Source organism: Mastigoproctus giganteus, chromosome 1, assembly GCF_048544385.1.
Source record: "Mastigoproctus giganteus isolate SK-2022 chromosome 1, ASM4854438v1, whole genome shotgun sequence".
In the NCBI taxonomy this organism is placed as follows: Eukaryota; Metazoa; Arthropoda; class Arachnida; order Uropygi; family Thelyphonidae; genus Mastigoproctus; species Mastigoproctus giganteus.
In genome coordinates, this window is record NC_143575.1 from 90,217,442 (window position 1) to 90,236,045 (window position 18,604).

General features: G+C 36.3%; 1 protein-coding gene across 2 annotated transcripts in view; it reads right to left on the minus strand.

Moving 5' to 3' along the window:
• The window catches only part of yrt (erythrocyte membrane protein band 4.1-like yurt), a 255,318-nt gene extending 244,227 nt beyond the window's left edge, over positions 1–11,091 (minus strand). For both annotated transcript variants that reach the window (XM_090380956.1, XM_090380954.1), the window contains exon 1: positions 10,827–11,091. In XM_090380956.1, coding sequence (XP_090237082.1) covers positions 10,827–10,979 — 153 coding nt within the window. In that variant the 5' untranslated portion in view covers positions 10,980–11,091. The remainder of the gene's footprint in view (positions 1–10,826) is intronic.
• Positions 11,092–18,604: the final 7,513 nt, after the last annotated feature.

The window sequence follows — 18,604 nt, forward strand, 5'->3', positions numbered from 1 at the left end:
TAGAGGTCATAATACCTCTGTATAAATAAGACCACACTTAGAATACTGTGTCCAGGTATAGAGACTACATCTGGAAAAAAAAAAAAAAAAAAAAAAAACAATAAGCTTCTTGAAAAGATCCAGAGATGGGCAACATGCCTGGCAAAAGGGCACCCATGTGTGTGTGTGTGTGTGTGTGTGTGTGTGTTATGGGCACATATGCTGCTGGGCTATAGTGCATGCTTGGGCAACCACATGAAGAAAGATTTCAAATATGTGGGCTGCAGAGCTTGGAAGCTAGATACCACAGAGGAGATTTGATTGAGATATACAAGGCACTGATAGGTGAAAGTAAAACAAATGAGGGTGAAAATTTCACTGTTATATTTAATTCCAGAACTAGGACCATAAATTAAAATTATGGGAGAAGAGGTTTAGACTGGATTGCAAAGTTCTTTTAGCCAGTGAGTTGTAAATTATTGGAATAAATTGCCTCCACGGGTGGAAGAGATTGGCAGCTTGAGGAAATTCAAAGCTCTGCTGGATAGATACCTCTGTGAAGTGGAAGTCAAAAGGTGGTTTATTATTATTTTTTTATTTTTTTTGGCTTGTGCAGCAAGCCCAGAGGTTCCTTGCACTATTTTGCAAGTACTAATACTAATATCAAAAGCTTCTGGCATTTTTCTGAATTCTGCTTGGAATATACCAATATTTCATCATCTTTTTTTTTTTTTTTTTTTAAGTTTTTTTTTTTTTTTTTTTTGTAGTACAGGAATGCAATATTTCTGTAACTGTTTTTATGACTATGATATAACCATTTGAAATCTGGAAAATTCCAAGATCAAGTAATCAGGGATGAGATCCTAGATTGCCAGATTTGGGAGGTGTGACAGTAGTGTCACAGCATTTTCAAGTACTGTATATGTTTTTCTTTCTTCTTTTAATGAACAATATCACAGATTGTCAAGTATAAGTCAAGGTTTAATCCTAACTTTTGACTTTTTCTCAACAGAAAAATGTTGAGAAAAAGTCACGAAAACAGTCACAAATTTAAAGTGACACAATAGGAGGGAGGGGAGTACATGAAAAGAGCCTTGTCAATCAGCTTGATCCTGGAGAGACACTATGCAGGACTCATGGTGTAGAAATTTTTCTCTGAATGATCTATGCTCATTAACAGGAGAGACATAATTAAATATGAGTGCAAGAATATTTTCCAATAATATCAAGGCAGCGTTAAGTGGGCCAGAAAACTAATAATTTGGGGAGAAAATACACAGACTTATAGATTCTTGCATTGCTTCCACTGGAACATACAACAGCCTGGAAAGCAAGTGTCAGCAATTAAAACCTGCTGGGGTCCTAGAACAAGCAAATACATAAGGCTGTGTTACAGTTAATAAGGGTAAAAACAGGTGCATGTATACTAATGAAAGGAGCATAAAAAATTAATGAGTTTGCGGTACTGGTCAAGTCATCAAATGAAGACACTGTGGCAATATCACAGAAATGGTGTCACTCAGGTATAATGGATTCAGAATTTGAATATGGGAAGTACAATGTAAACAGAAAGGACAGACAGGAGGGGGGGGAGTAGTTATGCTCTTTGTTAAGCAATAAAATCTAAGCCAATGCAGCATCCAGTGGACATGGGTGGTTGGTGCAAATTTCAGTAAGTTTAGTGAGACATAAGCATTGAGAGAGAGGAGAAAAAAAAAGAAAAAAAAAGGGAGCAGGAATGTGTTATGGGCCTAATGACTGTGATGGGTATAACAAACTGTAAACAGAGTGTGCCAGTACATCAGAATGTCTTATAATGGAGAACTTCAACTTTCCAGATATGGACTGGACCTTGTGGGTTGGTCACTCACACAGTAGCAAGACAGTGGATTTATTGGATGATTGTTTTCTACACCAGCATGTTAGAGAGTCAACAAGAGAAAGCAGCAATTCGTCATGCATTAAGAATCTGCAGATAAAATAACCTCTGTGGCAGTGATCACGGTGCAATGATGTGGGATTTACATAAAGATGTAACAACTGTCAAAAAGCACGAAAAAATGCTTTCGTAAAAGTGACTATAACAGTCTCAATTTTTAAAATTCTATGCAGTGGGCTCATCTGATGATGTTACCAACAGCTAATTCTAAATGGGAAACATTCAGGAATGTAACTGGTGAAGTTACTAAGTTTTTAATACCAACTAAGAGATACTGCTCAAGGCTTACACTGAAATGGATGTCAAATGAACTGATGAGACGACAAAGAAATAAAAATGCATGGGATGCATATAAATTATCATGTGATACAAATAATGCATACAGTAGATATAAACTAATCTGCAATCAAATCACAAAGGAGGTTAGGCAAACTAAGGCAGGTTAAAAGAAGTCTCTGGCAAAGAAAATCAGCAAATACTTCTTTACTTATATTAACAGTAGACAGAAGAGGTTGAATCATATTGGACTGCTTGATGTCAGTGGTTTAACTGTTGATGACCTGCTCAGGTTGCTGGCAAACTGAATAGGTATTTTGAGTCTACATTCACATGAAGAGTTCTTTAGGGAGGGGAATGCCAGAAGATCATCAAAATCTAATAGGGAGTTAAATGATTTTGTGATAATTACGATGAAAGTGGAAGAGAAATTGTTGAAGCCCAACATAAAAAAAGGCACCTAGAATGGATGCTACTATTCAATTATATTAAGGGAGGCAACAAAGGAGGTAGGCAAACCCTTCACCATAATTAGGAGAGCATCTTTTCATTCAGGAGAGGTTCCTATGGACTGGAGATATGTGAATGTCATCTTTTGATCCCCCAATTCACAAAAATTGGGGGAAACAAAAGGTGACATGAGTAATTACAGACCTGTTAGCTTAACTTCTGTTCCATAAAAAATAATGGAGTCACTGGTTAAAAAAGTAATACAGGACTTTTAGACAGGAATGCAGTTATACTGCAATCATGGAATGGATTTGTTAAGGGGTGATCTTGTCTGACCAACCTCATTGGATACTGACACGGTAACAAAGGAACTAAATGCAAAAAAATAATTTTGACACCATATTCTCAAATTTCAGAAAAGCTTTGATGATGTTGCACAAAAGACTGCTATTTACTTATTACTTTATCATTACATTAGTTACTCCTTGGATAAAGGGATGGTTAAGTGGAAGAAGACAGAGTGATTATCAATGGGCATTGCTCTTCATGGACTAACGTTATTATTAGTGGAGTTCCCCAGGGTTCAGTGCTGGGTCCATGTTTTCATTATTTATCAATGATATTGTTGAAGGTATATCAGGTTTAATGCCTAAGTCTGCAGATGATACAAAAGTTGGCAGAGTGGTTAACAACAGTCATCAGGGTGAGTATTGCAACAAGATATAGGAAAATTGGATCGATGGGCTGAAAAATGGCAGTCAAAGTTTAACATTGACAAATGCAAGGTACTGCACATGGGTATCAGTAATCCCAGAGTAACTTAACTGTGTGGTACTAAACTCAGGGTAATGGAGAATGAAAATGACCTGGGGATAATTGTGCAGTCAGACATGAAATTCTCTGAGCAGAGCAGATATGCTGCCAGGTATATTGACAAAAATTGAGCAGATATATTGACAAAACCCCATGAGGACAGCTCATGGGGTTTTGTCAATGATAATTAGAACTTTGCCAGCAGGGATAAGGAGGTGATTATCCCTTTGTATAAGACCATGGTTAGGCCGCATCTTGAGTACTGTATACAGGTCTGGAGGCCTCACTCAGGAAGGATGTAGATCTGCTGGAATGGGTGCAGAAAAAGGCAACCAGATTGGTGAAGGGAACAAAAGGGTGCTCTTACCTAGAAAGGCAAACTGCATCCATTTAAACACCTCAATCAGATCCACCCCAACCTGCAGAGAGATCTGATTGAGGTATTTAAAGCCTCGAATGGATTGAGTAAGCTGATTGTTAATGGTATTCTTCCACTTGCTGAGAGTACACATGAGGGGGCATGAATTCAAGTTGAGGAAGGTGGTAGCAGGATAAATGTGCAGAAATTTACCTTCAGCCAGGGGGTGGTTGATTGATGGAACAGGCTTCCATCTGTTTTATGGAAGTGGATGGGTTGAATAAATTCAAGGGGGAACTGAACAAATTCTTAGAGGGTACAGATGGGTGAATTGTGCATGTGTGTGTTTTTTTGTGTTTGGCTGATGCTATACACTGAAGGGACAGAAATCATGGGATACCTACCTAGTAACGGGGTAGGTCCACCTTTCACTAGGATAAGGGCAGTCACACAGCGAGGCACTGAGTCCACTAGTTCACGAAAGCATTTCACAAGTATTTCTGTTCATGCTTGAAGGATGCCACAGCTTGCCAAAGATGCTCCACAGGGTTCATGTCTGGTGAAGAGGGAGGCCATTCCATGTTGATGAAATCTCCAGAATGCTCTTTGAACCATGTTCTAGTCACCACGGCTCTGTGTGGAAGTGCATTGTCTTGCTGAAAAAGAGTCCACTGCCCTGTGAGTGCACGATGACCATGAAGGATGCAGATGGTCTGCAAGGAAGGACACGTAACCTGGACCACTCAGAGATGCATCTAGATGTACCAGAGGTCCCAACATGTGGCAGTTGAACATGCCCCAGACCATTACCAACTGTCCACCTGCCTGAACAGTTCCTTGTTGACATGACGGGTGCATAGCTTCATGCGGTTTCCACCATATACACACCCTCCCATTTGCTTGAAATAACTGGAAACGCTACTCATCAGACCAGGAGATCCATCTCCAATCATTCAAGGTCCAGTGCTGATGTTCTTTCGCCCAGTTGAGGCCTGGAGTCCCATGTCGTGATGTTAGCAATGGGACTCTGGGCTAATGATCACCTGATGGTCTTGGTAGAAACATTTCTGGCACCTCCCTCGTTGAACTCGGCGGTGATTTGTGCCACTGTTGCTCTCAGGTTGGCTGAAACAATGCGAGACAGACGTCAATGGCCACGTTCATCCACCACCTTTCTCCGCCCACAGCGTTGTCCACGATGAGATGTTATTCCAGACACACTCTTGATACTGTCGAACAGGGATAGTACAATTTCTGTACCACCTCTGCGATAGAGTGACTCGTGCGTCAGGCACCCACTAGCATTCCTCTTTCAAAGTCTGTCAACTCATGATGTTTATCCATACTGACATTGACTTACTGTCTGCATGAATGCAGTGTACTATATACCTGCTAAGCGGTGGGTTCGTCTACTAGCAAGAGGGATGACTGTTGCATTGCCCAGGAACCAGGTATCCCATGAATTCTGTCCTTTTGGTATAAAAGCCTGCTTTTTTTGCATCATTTGCCATTATTACTACTACTATTACTTACTATTTATTGCTTACTTTTTATGATTTTCATTAATATTTACTCATTACTTATATTTTCAATAAATATCATTTTAGTCAATTGTGAAACTCCTCTGTAAAACCTCTAGCCATAAATCCATGAAGGGTTAATTTGCTATATACTATATGCATATTAGTATACAAGCATAATGATAAGCACTGGGAAAACAAAAATGAGTTGGAATACATTATAAGCCAAATAGCTCTGAGGAGTAAAACAAACAACCTATATACAGATAAATAAAATAGCATGAAATCAGAATGATTTATATGGAGAATTTTAAAGATACTGGCTGCTCACACAGTAGCAGAGCTTTTCTAGACGACTGTTGTCTGCACCAGCATGTCCAAAAGGCAACAAGAGAAAGCAATAGTCTTGACCTGCAGACAACAGTGACTCTTCATGCATTAAGAATCTCCAGATAAAGTAACAACAAGGTGGCACTTATCATAGTACATTGATGTGGGATTTACTTAAAAGACATAACAAGTGTGAAGAGTAAAGGAAAGATATTTTGTCCAATTAACTGCATCACTGAATACAATGATCCCTGACAGTTTAAATTCTTTTCAGTTGGAACAGCTGCAAATTCTAAATGGGAAGCAGTAAGGGAAAGTAATCATGGAAGCTACTAGTTTTTTTATACCAACTAAGAGATGCTGTTCAAGGTTTAGACCTAAATGGATGTTAGATGACCTGATGAGAATTATTTTAGAGAAGAAAAATGCATTGGACAATTATGGATTATCAAGGGACACAAACCTACCATAAGTAAAAACTCATCTACAATCAAATCACTAAAGTGCTTAAGCAAGCTAAAGCAGAATAAGAGAAATCTTTGGCTAAGAATGCAAATGAAAAGATTTATTTGCTTATGTTAACATTAGAAAGAAATGTGTTGAACCATACTTCCATAATGAGTGACATAACCATTGATAATCCTAATCAGGTTGCTCACAAATTGAATTAATATTCTATATCTCCATTCATCCATGAATGAAGTTTTTAGGGACAGGAAAAATAAAAAGAAACCAAGTTACAACTGGGAGCTAAATTATTTGTGATAATTGAGGAGAAAGTGAAAGAGAAATTGTTGAAGCTAAAAGTAAATAAGGCACCTTGGGCTGATAGAATCTCTCCAATTTTATTAAAAAGCAGCAGCAAAAGAGGTAGGCAAACCTTTGGCAAAATATTTATGAGAGTATCCTTGGTTTCAGGGGAGGTCCCTACAGATTGGAGATACATAAATGTCTCTGCTATTCACAAAGAGGATCAAAGGGTGGGTTGGTTGGTTGTGTTAAGATTTAATGGCACATGGACTATGTTGGTCATAATGCGCCAGTTCATATGGTATTGGATCAAAGGGCAAAGTAATTACAGACTTGTAAGCCTGATTTCTATTTCAGAAAAAAATAACAGGTTCACTGCTTAAAGAAGTATTGCAAGATCATCTTGAGAGGAATACAGTTAAGCAGCAATAACAGCATGAATTTATTAATGGAACAGCTTATGTGACCAATCTAACTCGCTACTATGATAGCCACAAAGGAACTGGATGCAAAAAATAATTTTGACATCACATACTTAGATCTCAGTAAAGTATACGACTCTTTTCACATGAAAGGGTACAATGGTTTGGTTTAAGCACCTAGACAAGGGCGATGTACAAATTGAAATGATGTAGCACTAGTGGCAAGTTACTGCTATAGATAAAGGGATGGTTGAGTGGCACAAAATAAAGACTAGTTATAAATGGGCATTGCTCTTCTTGGACCAATGTTATTTTAGTGGAGCTTCTCAGAGTTCAGTGCTGGGCCCCTTACTGTTTTCAATATTACTAACAACATTGATGAAGACATATCAAGTCTACATTTGCAGATAATGCAAAGGTTGACAGTTAACAGGAATCAAGGAATACTACTGCAACAAGACCTAACAATTATACAGATGGGCTGAAAAGTGGCAAACTGAGGTTCAACTTTGATAAATGGAAAAATACTGACTATGAGTACCAGTAATCCCGGAGTAATGTAGCAAATGTATGGTACCGCACTAAAGGTTGTGGAGTATGAAAAATAACTGGAGTAATGTGCAGTCACGCATAAAATTCTCTGACCATTACAGACAGCCCACTTGGACAGCTCATGGGGTTCTGTTAATAATATACAGAAATTTTTCCAGCAGAGATAAGTGATTATCCCATTGTATAAGGCAATAATTATGCCACATCTCGAGTACTGCACACAGGCCTGGAAGCCAATAGTTGGAACTGTTGGAATGAGTGCAGAAGAGAGCAATGGAATTAGTGAGGGGAACAAAACAGTAATCTTACCAACAAAGATTTCATTTTTGCAAATTGCAGCATCTGGAAACTAGGCATATGCAAGGTGTGCTTGAGTTGTTTAAGACTTTGAAAGAATTGAATAAGCTAAGTGTAGATGGTATCCTTACTCTTGATCAGAGTAAGGATACCATGACACACAAGGGGGAGAACATATTTAAATTGAGGAAGGTTGGTTGTAGGACAGATATGCAGGAATTTTCTTTCACCCAGACTGCAGCTGATTGTTGGAATAAACTTCTACCTAGCGTGGTGGAAGTGCACAGTTTGAATAAATTTAAGAAAGAATCACAGAGATTATTAGAGGGGTTGGACAGGTGATGTGGAAATTTATTGGCTGATGTTGTATAAGCTTGCTTCTTTACATCATTTGTCACTACTAAATCCTTAAAGTTAAACATCAAAATAAAGATAAAATTAGTAAATAAAAATAATAATAATGAAAATAAAAGGATTCTGAATAACTTATGAGTGTATAACATTGAGTTAACTCAAATACTTGTTTAATTGGGCTATAGATTATGACATACTTAACACACAGTTGGCTGAATGTATCTATTACCATAAAGGAAGTTGTAAGTAAACTATGCCCATTCATTTTAACGAACAAAAATCCTTTTTTTAGAAAAAGCTAATTAAAGTGAGAGCACATATATGACCTATATATGGTCAAACATTTGAGGGATACAAAAAGAAAATCCACCTATTTTACAAACTTTTTCCTTTTAGGAATATAATTCATAAAATTATTAAAGCTACTGGGAAGCCAAGAATTAAATGCTATGAACTGCATCTTGTTGGTGAGCAGTAAACCTTGAGAACTATGGTAAATGTGAAGACAAGGAAAAGATATCCTTTTCTTGTCATCCTATTGTCCTAGGAGATGGGGAGGCTAATCAACTTACACCCATCAATTGTTGATGAACAAGCAGAACTGATTGTGGAAAATAACATATCAAAAATAGAGTTTTAAAAAGGAAGTGCCTTCAGATGAGGAGTTTTGTGATTACAGTATCACATAGTATAAGAGAGGAGATCACAGTTTCAGTAAAAAATAAATAAATAAAATATAAAACAACAAATCCATATAAAATAAAATTGCTGCATAAATCAGTGCATGGTTAAGTAATGGAGATTAAAATATTACCAGGCTGCAGCAAAGATAATTCTGGCTTCATATTTCAACTAGTACTATATAAATTATAGTTATAAAACAATTATTATACAAGGAAGATATTATGTAAGAAAATCACAATGGAACAGTGAAGAAAAAAATATTAATTACTCCATTCCAACTGAGAATAATTTTTTATAGTTCACTTAGATCAACAGCACCATCTTAACAAACAAAAGTTGTATCAATAAGAGCAACTATTGCAGGTTATTCAGAGAAGATCCAATGGAATAACCCCATGTTATTATTATTATTAGCTATATAGTGCAAGGAAGCCTGAGGCTTTATGCTGCACCAATCAAAAAAAAAAATTGCTGATTTACCCTGAGAGAGAGAGATAAAAATAGAAGGGAATCACCAAGAAAGAGAAGAATGATGATATCTAGCTCAGGACCCTAGGTGTGCCAAGCCCATAGTCACCAGATATGAGCCCCTGGGGTTTATCACTACTTCTTTAATTATCAACAGAAATCACTGCAAAAACTTATCTGATTCACTGAAATATTGTGGCACTGAATACCTTATCATAGGGGTTATTAACCCTTTTTTGTTAATATACTACTTAAAAACACTGATATAATTTTTGATTTTTTACTGTGGTGTTACAAAAACTTTTTTTTATGTATTTATAATTAATTATTTTTTCATGGGTTTGCATAATAATGAACACGCTATTATATTTATTAATGTTATTAAATAAGCTACTTACTTTTTAAATGTACAGAATAAACGTTTTTATTTTGAAAAATAAATTTGACTTTCATTGTAAAATCTGATATAATTTTAGTAGTTTTCAGTTCATACTGAACCTTATACACTTTTGAGGAAAAAAAGGACGGCAGAAGGGTTAATGCGAAATCAGCAATATCCGTTAGAGTGGCATAAACCAGGATTGAAAAAGTACTTTACAAAAGTGTTTGTTAAAACTTGGAGCCCTGTGAGCTTGTAACGGTACTCCTGGAGGTTGGCGAAATTTCTTATATTTAAAAACTGAAAAAATAAAAAAAAAAAAAAATTACAGCACTCAAATTTCATTACGCTTGGAAGTCCACAGAAAATTTTCAGGATGAAGTGTCCATACCACTGCAGTCTGAGAACCACTTCTGACCGACCTAACCACAGGTTATGAGGAAGGGGTGAAAAAGTCGCTCCTGCATTTTACCAAATATGCAGGTCAAAAGTATGTTTATATATATGCGTGTGTGTTTAAAATCAGCTTTCTTCTGAACTGTGTGCCTCCTTTCACTAGGATAAAAAAAAAAAAAAAAGGATAGGGGACTATGGTTGTATACTATCTTTTCAATCTCTTATAAAACATCCAAAAGTGGAATATTTTCAATTTATAATTGCAAAAATTTCTAAACTTCTGTTCTTTGAATGAAGCATACTATTTTTCCTTAATTAATTAAAGTGGTCATCCTATTTATGTGGAGTCGGAATCTAAGCTGAACTCTGGAATAAATTTAATAGCCAAGATTCACGCTTGCAACAGTCGATATGAAGACAAAAAAAAAAAAAAAAAAAATATATATATATATATATATATATATATATATAATAATAATAAATCTAGTGCTGCAGACTGATTTCACTTAACTTATTTTAACTTATTTCAAAACGCAGAAATCAGAAGTTATCAAAGAAACTAAGCAAACAATTCAAGCGGCACTATCGTATCCTATGAACTGCAGCTAAGAGTACAATACTCATTGTCCATATTCCGATTCATAAGACAGGTTTAGTGACTGCAGTGTATATAAGCAGATAAATTTCTTAATTGAACTTTGGTAATTTCTTATGTGAAAAAAATTGTTACTAATATACGGTTGGTTTTCATAAGCTACCCATATAATTTTTGTACGACACATACAACAAAATTCTTAATAATAAATATAAGCAAATGTATTGAGACAAAATTCATGCTTAATTGAAATAATTTACTCACAGGAACATCCACAGACAGGTCAGTACCATCCAACAAAATTACCTTACACGGTAACACGCTTTTGGATTTTGACGACACTGGGTGTGCATTGTCAGGACGATCTTTAGCTCTTCTTGAAGCGCGACCAAATCGTTTACTTAAAAATCGCAACATACTGAGCGTCCACTATTTTACGTCACTTTATTCATAGGAACTTCCTCTAATTTCATCAGCACAGAGAAAAACTTTCCATATCAAAAATTCCAAAAATAACACTTACAAACAAAACACGACTAATATACATACATCACACACATAAACAACAGACATTCTCCTTTTAAAAAACTAATTCTACGCATGCGTGTAGAGATAGGCATGAGAGGTGACATAAGCGCCATCTGTTATGGCAATTATTAATTTTTTGCATTCACACAAATACGAAGTTAAGATTTTTGTGTGTTTTTATCCGAAATCTCTGATTAAAAAAAAAAAAAAATGTTGATATAAGAATGACAAAAACACACTAAACTAGAAGAGAAATTTATAATTTTAAATATTTGTTTGTACAATAAAAATGTATAAGAATAACATTTAAACACTTAAAATTAAGTTTAAGAATGCTTTTATATTTCACTTGTTCCTGGTTTATTATTATTATTCGAAATTTTTATCACTAGGTCAGAAAATATTTACACTGAAAATGAGAACCCTCTTCGGTGAGGTTCACAGCCATGGTCGGTTTGGTCCTAATTAATGCGGCCCTGGCTCCAGCAGCAAATGGGTATGATTCCCCAAGTAACAAGGATTTCAGATGAGGTTGCTGAACGAGGTTGTATAGGCTTTGTGAATGAATCTGTGCTACCTCAGGTGGTACATGGTTTTAATTAACCCCCCTCCCCCCACCACCACAGTGGGAAAGCTACTATTTTCTGCTGCTGGGTGTAAAACACGAAAACTTTCATATTAGGGTTACCGAAAACACTCTCACCTACCTACGTGTGTTATGTTCATAAATCGCGTAAAACCTTGATGTTATCACCTAAGACCGACTAACTCAGCTATGGAGTAAAAAAAAGTCCATAAAAGTCTCTCGTGTCATTGACTGGATTCTAACCGGGATCTTTTCCACTTGGTGCAGCGTGAACAGTGATTATATCTACTGTGCTAATCTCGAAGACTGCTGCTGGAGATAGACATTTTATCGTCTATGCATAATATAAATATGAAGTCCCTACATTTTTTTCTATAATTATATATTAAATTTGGCGTCTTTCGCAAGTGCTGCTCTCAGAAGATAGCCGCTCTATTTAAAAGTTAAGCATTCATCACAGTATGTCAATTGATAGCTTTTTTGAAAACGAAATGCCCAAGGCACATGATAGGAAACGCGCCTTACATTCAGCGCTTAAATTGGAAAACGTTCTGGGAAACAACCAGAACGCTACTATTTGGAAACAAAAATAAGATTGAATATGTTTTTTTTTGCAAAAAGTTAATCCAACACATGCAAATATTGTACAATAGTTTTTATCGACTCTGACATTTGGACGTCATAATTATGAATGTGATTGCACTTGTGATCGGTAATGAAAACCTTCATATTTTAAAAAAATTAACAACAGGAGGGTTTGACCTTAGTTTTTTAAAAGTATACTTGTCAACCCGAACGAAATTTGTTTGTCCAAATGATCATTTGGTCATGTTTTTCTTCCATTGTTTTCTTTTAAGCTTTTTTGAAAACTCCGTAGCTTAGCTAGCTAAATTATAGCTGAGGTAAAGGCTGAAAGTATGGTTCGAAAGGCGTAACCTACTTGCACCATATCACTGATCTGTAACTACTTCCTGGGAAGGTCCCTTGGGAATTTCGGACTAACTCTTCTCACTATAGAATTTACCTTGGTTGTTAAACCGAATTTCCTACTGTAAAATTGATATTAAAACAATGGAAACAAAGCTGCATATAGAAGTGTAATCAAAAAGTTCAAGGCTGTCTTTGTACCTGGAAATTGCCGGAATATAGCAATATGTTGCAACTTGTCAAAACGTGTTCGGTGACTCTGCTAGACATAATAGAATAAGAAAGTCGCTAATTTATCTGCAGTCAATCTGAATTAGCACACTTGAATAGATGTTTTATGTCTTCCGTGGCATTTTAATATGCATGATTTTATTGAACAGAAATTTGAGTCAAAATTTGTTTCAAGTTACAGAAAAGTGCAAAAGAAATCCACGAAATGTTAGAAAATGCTTTATTCCTTATTAAATAAAATTTTTAAAAAGTCATACGACTATGGGCTATGCCCTGGGACAGACTTGGGCATGATGATTTCCTTAGCCAAAAAATGTACAGAGGTTTCAAAATATGTAATTATAGATATTTTAGTTCACAAAAGGAAACAGCGAAGTTCCCTTTGATAGGGAAGCCCAAGCCATGGCTTATTTGGCTTATGCCTCTATGCTCAGGCGCCTCCGTAGCCCGGTGGGAAGGAGCAACAGTGCGTAGCACATGCTTCTTGATTAGACCTGGGTTCGAGCCCGTCACCACCAAATACGGAGGATGCGGAAAGGTCAGGGAATGACCACCGCATATCCCGGAGCAATATGGCCTAAGTTGCTAATGCTCCAAATAACAACAACAACAACACAACAGCCTCTATGCTCGCTAGCTATGGACAGATGTAATAAGAAATTGACTCACCCGAGGTACACTGTTCGTGATTGTGAAATTTTTTATTATCTCGCGTTTTTTTTTTTTTTTTAAATCTAATACATTGTACAGTCGTGGGCTATAGATACTGAAAAAAATGAATAAAGAGTTATTCCAACTTCAGATGCCATTTTTTTTTTTTTTTTCTGTGACTGTATGAATTTTATATTCCTTGTGGTTTTTTTTTTTTTTTTTGAAAAAGAAAGCACGTCAGTAAGAATTCGGACGAACGAGCAGTCCACTGCTGAGTTCTTTTGACTATTTTGTTAATAATAATAAAAATAATTTTAATTGAGGCTGAATTCCTATCTAAATACAAAATTACAAAATTTACACTGATCAAGCTTAAACGCACAACTGAGAAAAATTGTTCAGCTTCCTTTTCAGCGCACACTTTTCAAAGTATTAACAACAGATCTGCAGAATCGCAACTTCTGAGATAGCATTGGTGGAGGCGGGACCACACATCATAAAAGCAGAACAGTAAATTCTGAAGCTAATAAAACAATTTAACGGAACATAATTTCTAAGTGAGGCTTTTTAATTTTTTTTTTCAGCATCTCAGAAGAATATGTAACTTGATTGTAACTGACAGAGAGTGGACAAACTGACAAGAGAGAGAGTGTACATAAAGCCTTCTAAGTGATATTAAAAAGAGAAAAATCAAGTTAAACACAGAAAAGAAAATCTCCAGTTTGAAAAGTAGACCGCAGATTTCAATAACAGTTCGCTAGAAACAATTATTGAAGGAAAATATTTGCAACGGAAAACAAGATTTAATTTCAGTCAAGGGAGATAACGTTCTTATACCTCTTCACCAGAAATCAATGGCTATACATGAATGGCTAATTTCCTTAAAACTCATAATCACAAGAAAACTTACAATTCCGACAATTCACAAAATTAAACTAACAATTTCATATACAAGGGGTACAGGGCTGGATTTTGGTGTTCGTTGGCCCTAGGCACTTTTATTCCGAAATGTGCTAAAAAGGGGGGTGGGTAAATGTTTCTTCTATTTTAACACTTTGAATGCGAATCATGTCAATTAACGCTACTCAAATAAACAATCTCAATTAACGGAGCGACCGTCACTTCGATTGTTCTAGTTTCGAGAACAGTCGCTGGATAGCGTATGCGTTTTGAATCGAAGGTCCTAGAGCCGATTGCGCGCATGATTTCTCAGCTCAGTTTTCGTGTATCAGTGAAAACAGTGAACTGTTTTTTTTTTTAATTTTTTCCTTCCTTAGGCCCTAGGCACATTGCCTATGGTTCCTAATGGGAAATCCGGACTTGATTACTACATGTAAAGAAGCATACATCTCTCCTTCCAAAAATCAGTGGGGTGAATAGAAAGGCAATAAGAACATTCATGTAGGAAGCTTTTAAAGGTAAAAATAACACAATACAATTATTAATTATAGAGTTAATGAGTGTTTACATATTACGAAATGTTTAAGTGTACAAACTGAAGGCTGCAGTACCACCTTAGTGTGGGTTGACGAGGTGAACAACAGCGAATTCGAGGAAAATCTTCGTATCGACCTACACGAAAGTTCGATTTTTTCGAAACTTCGAAAATTCTACAAATCGAAAAGAATATACTGTATTTCGGAACAAATGGTGTTCAAGTACATGCGAAATCGCAATTTCTACAGTGTCTGTGATATTCCTTTTCTAAATGCCTTTGCAAGAACCGTGCAATGTAGTTTTAGACTTCTCAGCTAGATGCAAACTGAGCAGCAGTTTAACATAATTTTCCAAACAGTGCTTGCTATGATTTCTGAACTTTGAAAATCCTTCGAGACTCTCTAACTTTCCCATTTCACGGAAATTTTACCGATTCCTTATCCATTATTTCATTCCCTATTCCTTATTTCGTAAAATTCACGGAAATTTTACGAAAGGTAACACTTTTCACTTATATACCATTGTAAATAAGTGAAAAGTGTTATCTTTCGTTGTGTAAGTGAGAGTTACCAATATACTGTACATAGTTCGGGCAATTCCAAAAACACACGTGGAGAAGTGCCTTCTTGCCATCTTAACCAACCGGGTTCTCCCATATAATTCACAATTTATCCATTATGCAGTGAAACGCAGGTCCACCATCACCAACCTGCTGGCAACGACTAACACCATTCAGGAGGCTCTACAAGACAGGGAGGAGTTGGATTTTTCATGAAAGTCTTGCGAAATTTCAAATGGTGCCCGACATACGTGGATCCGGTTACAGAAAATGCTTTCAGAATTAACAAAGTATTTGGTGGAAAAACAATACAGTACAATGAAACAATCACTTATTGAAAACCTGACAACAGTGTGCGAGAACTGATTTCTTACTATATATTTTGCAGAAAACACGAAGCTATACTAAAAGAGTTTTAAGTCCAAATTTTATCAAATAAAACTGTATGTATTGAAAAATCTGCGTGGGTAGCATAGTGGTATCGTTACCGTCCTCCCCACACTGGGTGGAAAAGGCCCGGGTTCGAGTCCCGTCAATGATGCGAGGAATTTTAATGGACTTTTTTCATTCTGTGGCTGAGTTAGTCGGTTTCAGGCGTAGACAGCAACTCCCCGCCCCCTCCCAAAAACTGGGGTTTTTCGTCCAGTGGCAAATCGACCATTATTATGTCTGTAAATTGCACGAGAACACATGCAATTTACAGATATAATACATAAACGGGAGACCCTATTATATTAGGGTCTCCCATAATCATTTATGGGAGACCCTAATTTTTTGAGTAGTGTTGATGATGAACATTTCCTCCATGTGTATGAACTATATTCGAAGCTATGCCTTCATATGACGTGGTTCGTGAATTTGAGTATGAGATGAAAAATAAAGAACTCTCCTCACAATTTGCAGTTGGCTATTCATGTGGTGAACCTTGTGATGTCATCTCGCACAAAGGATGATGGAGGTAAAATGTGTCTGAACTATAGTACGGTAGGCTGTGACATCATCAATACCTGTCTGAACATGTTCGGTTCAAATGACCAGAACTTCTACTCTCATCATATAACCACCAACTTGACTACGATGTGAAAAAAGCTCATAAAAATTTATACGGTCTTGAAGAGATTCGAACTAGTCCTCTCTCACACACTGCTGAAGGACAGCAGTCATAACCGTTATGCTACCCGGTTAGTTGTCTCCGTGCAACTTTCGCCCACCTACAAATTAGGCTACGGTAAAAAAAGTGCTCCTCCAGTGTTTACGATATTTCTAACCAAGGCCTTTTCCAAACTATGTGGAAGAATCGCGATCGTTACTATTAACTATTGTATTACCAGCGAGAATACCGAATTTGGGTCGTGTCCAAAATATATTAGAAAACATTGGTTTATGTCGTGTCGTTTTACTGGTCTTATTATTAATCGTCTTAATAATGTGATCGATTATATTATACAGGCTGAGCCAAAAGTCGATATACACTTTTATTTGAAATTCTCTGGAAAAGTAAAGAAACATTATAATAAAAGAAAACTTTTGTTATTTCACAAACTCAAAAAAAAAAAAAAAAAAAAAAAGGCTTGTAAACGACAAAATGATGCTCTATGGCTTTCATATTCTATATTTTGTACATTTTTTCAAGCTTTCGAACATGAAACACGTAATCAATTTTGGCAAAATTTTCAGTTACAAGTACTTTTAGTTTCTCAACGCTATGAGCTTTCTTGAATCAATATTTTCTTTTAAATAGCTGCACATAAAAAAAAAAAAAACCTACTGAAATTCAACCTGGTAATTTGATCATCCACTCGAATAACGCCACGATAGCAGTTCTTGTTTTTTTTAATTTTTCATTTAGCATTAGTTTAGGCCAAATGATGCAAGGAAGCGATTGGAAGGCAACTTACTAAGGTGTCAACTACCTCATGAACGTCATGAGATCCAACCTTCTGTTATTCCCTAAGATTTTATATTTGTGCTTCTCTGATTCTCGTCTCATTTACGGGGGAAAACAGTCCTTCCTCATTTTACTGAACTCCTGCAGTGCCATATACACCTCAATCAGATTTCCCCTTAATTGTCTAATTGTAAAACTTTGAAGCCCATACTTTCTAACCCGTTCTTCATATGCATATATGACAAAAGCAACTAGAATATATCGAGGAAAGAGAAATTTAGAAAAGTTAATAATGCCCAAGATTGTAAATAATCATAATAAAATAAAGAATTTTGCCAGATGTTGAGATGTTGGGACTACTAAACATAGAAGTAAACCGAGATCTAAAAAGTGAAATATCATAATAATAATCCAACGGTATGAAAGGAAAATAAAAATTGAAAAAGAAAATCGTCAGCTATGAATGTATTCTCTTCAGAAAGCTACTAGATCCATAACTGACAAGCAGTATTTCGAAAGCCAGACAACCAAGAATCTAGGCAAGGAAGCGTATTTTTTTGCATCCGCCAAAAATAAATGAATGGAAGAAATAAAATAAAACACAATATTCATATTATTCCCACAGATTGAAATAAAAGAAACTGAATGTATACTGAAGAATAAAAATCCGATAATTTAGAATACGTTAAATAAAGGTCAAAATGGTTAAGTTACAAGTCAATTACAAATAAATTTAGACTGGCACCCGTCGAAACCGAATAACGTGAAATATTACAATGATCCCATCCGAATGGCTTTACTACATTACAAGATTTAAGCCCAAGTGTGCGTTAGACCGTAAGAACCCTCACAACAGTTGTCAGTGAGATACTCTCAGATCCATCATCATTACAAAAGGAGAGCTCATCCAGGCCATCAATAGTATCCTACCAACGTCATGTGCTGGATTTTATGGGATCCCACAATTTATCCTTAAGAGAGTAAGTGTTTCCATCATAGATGCGCTTCTAGGAATCCTAAATGGAATTATCACAACTCAAAGTTTTCCAACAGCCTGGAACCAATATACATAGTTCGGGCAATTCCAAAAACACACGTGGAGAAGTGCCTTCTTCCCATCTTAACCAACCGGGTTCTCCCATATAATTCACAATTTATCCATTATGCAGTGAAACGCAGGTCCACCATCACCAACCTGCTGGCAACGACTAACACCATTCAGGAGGCTCTACAAG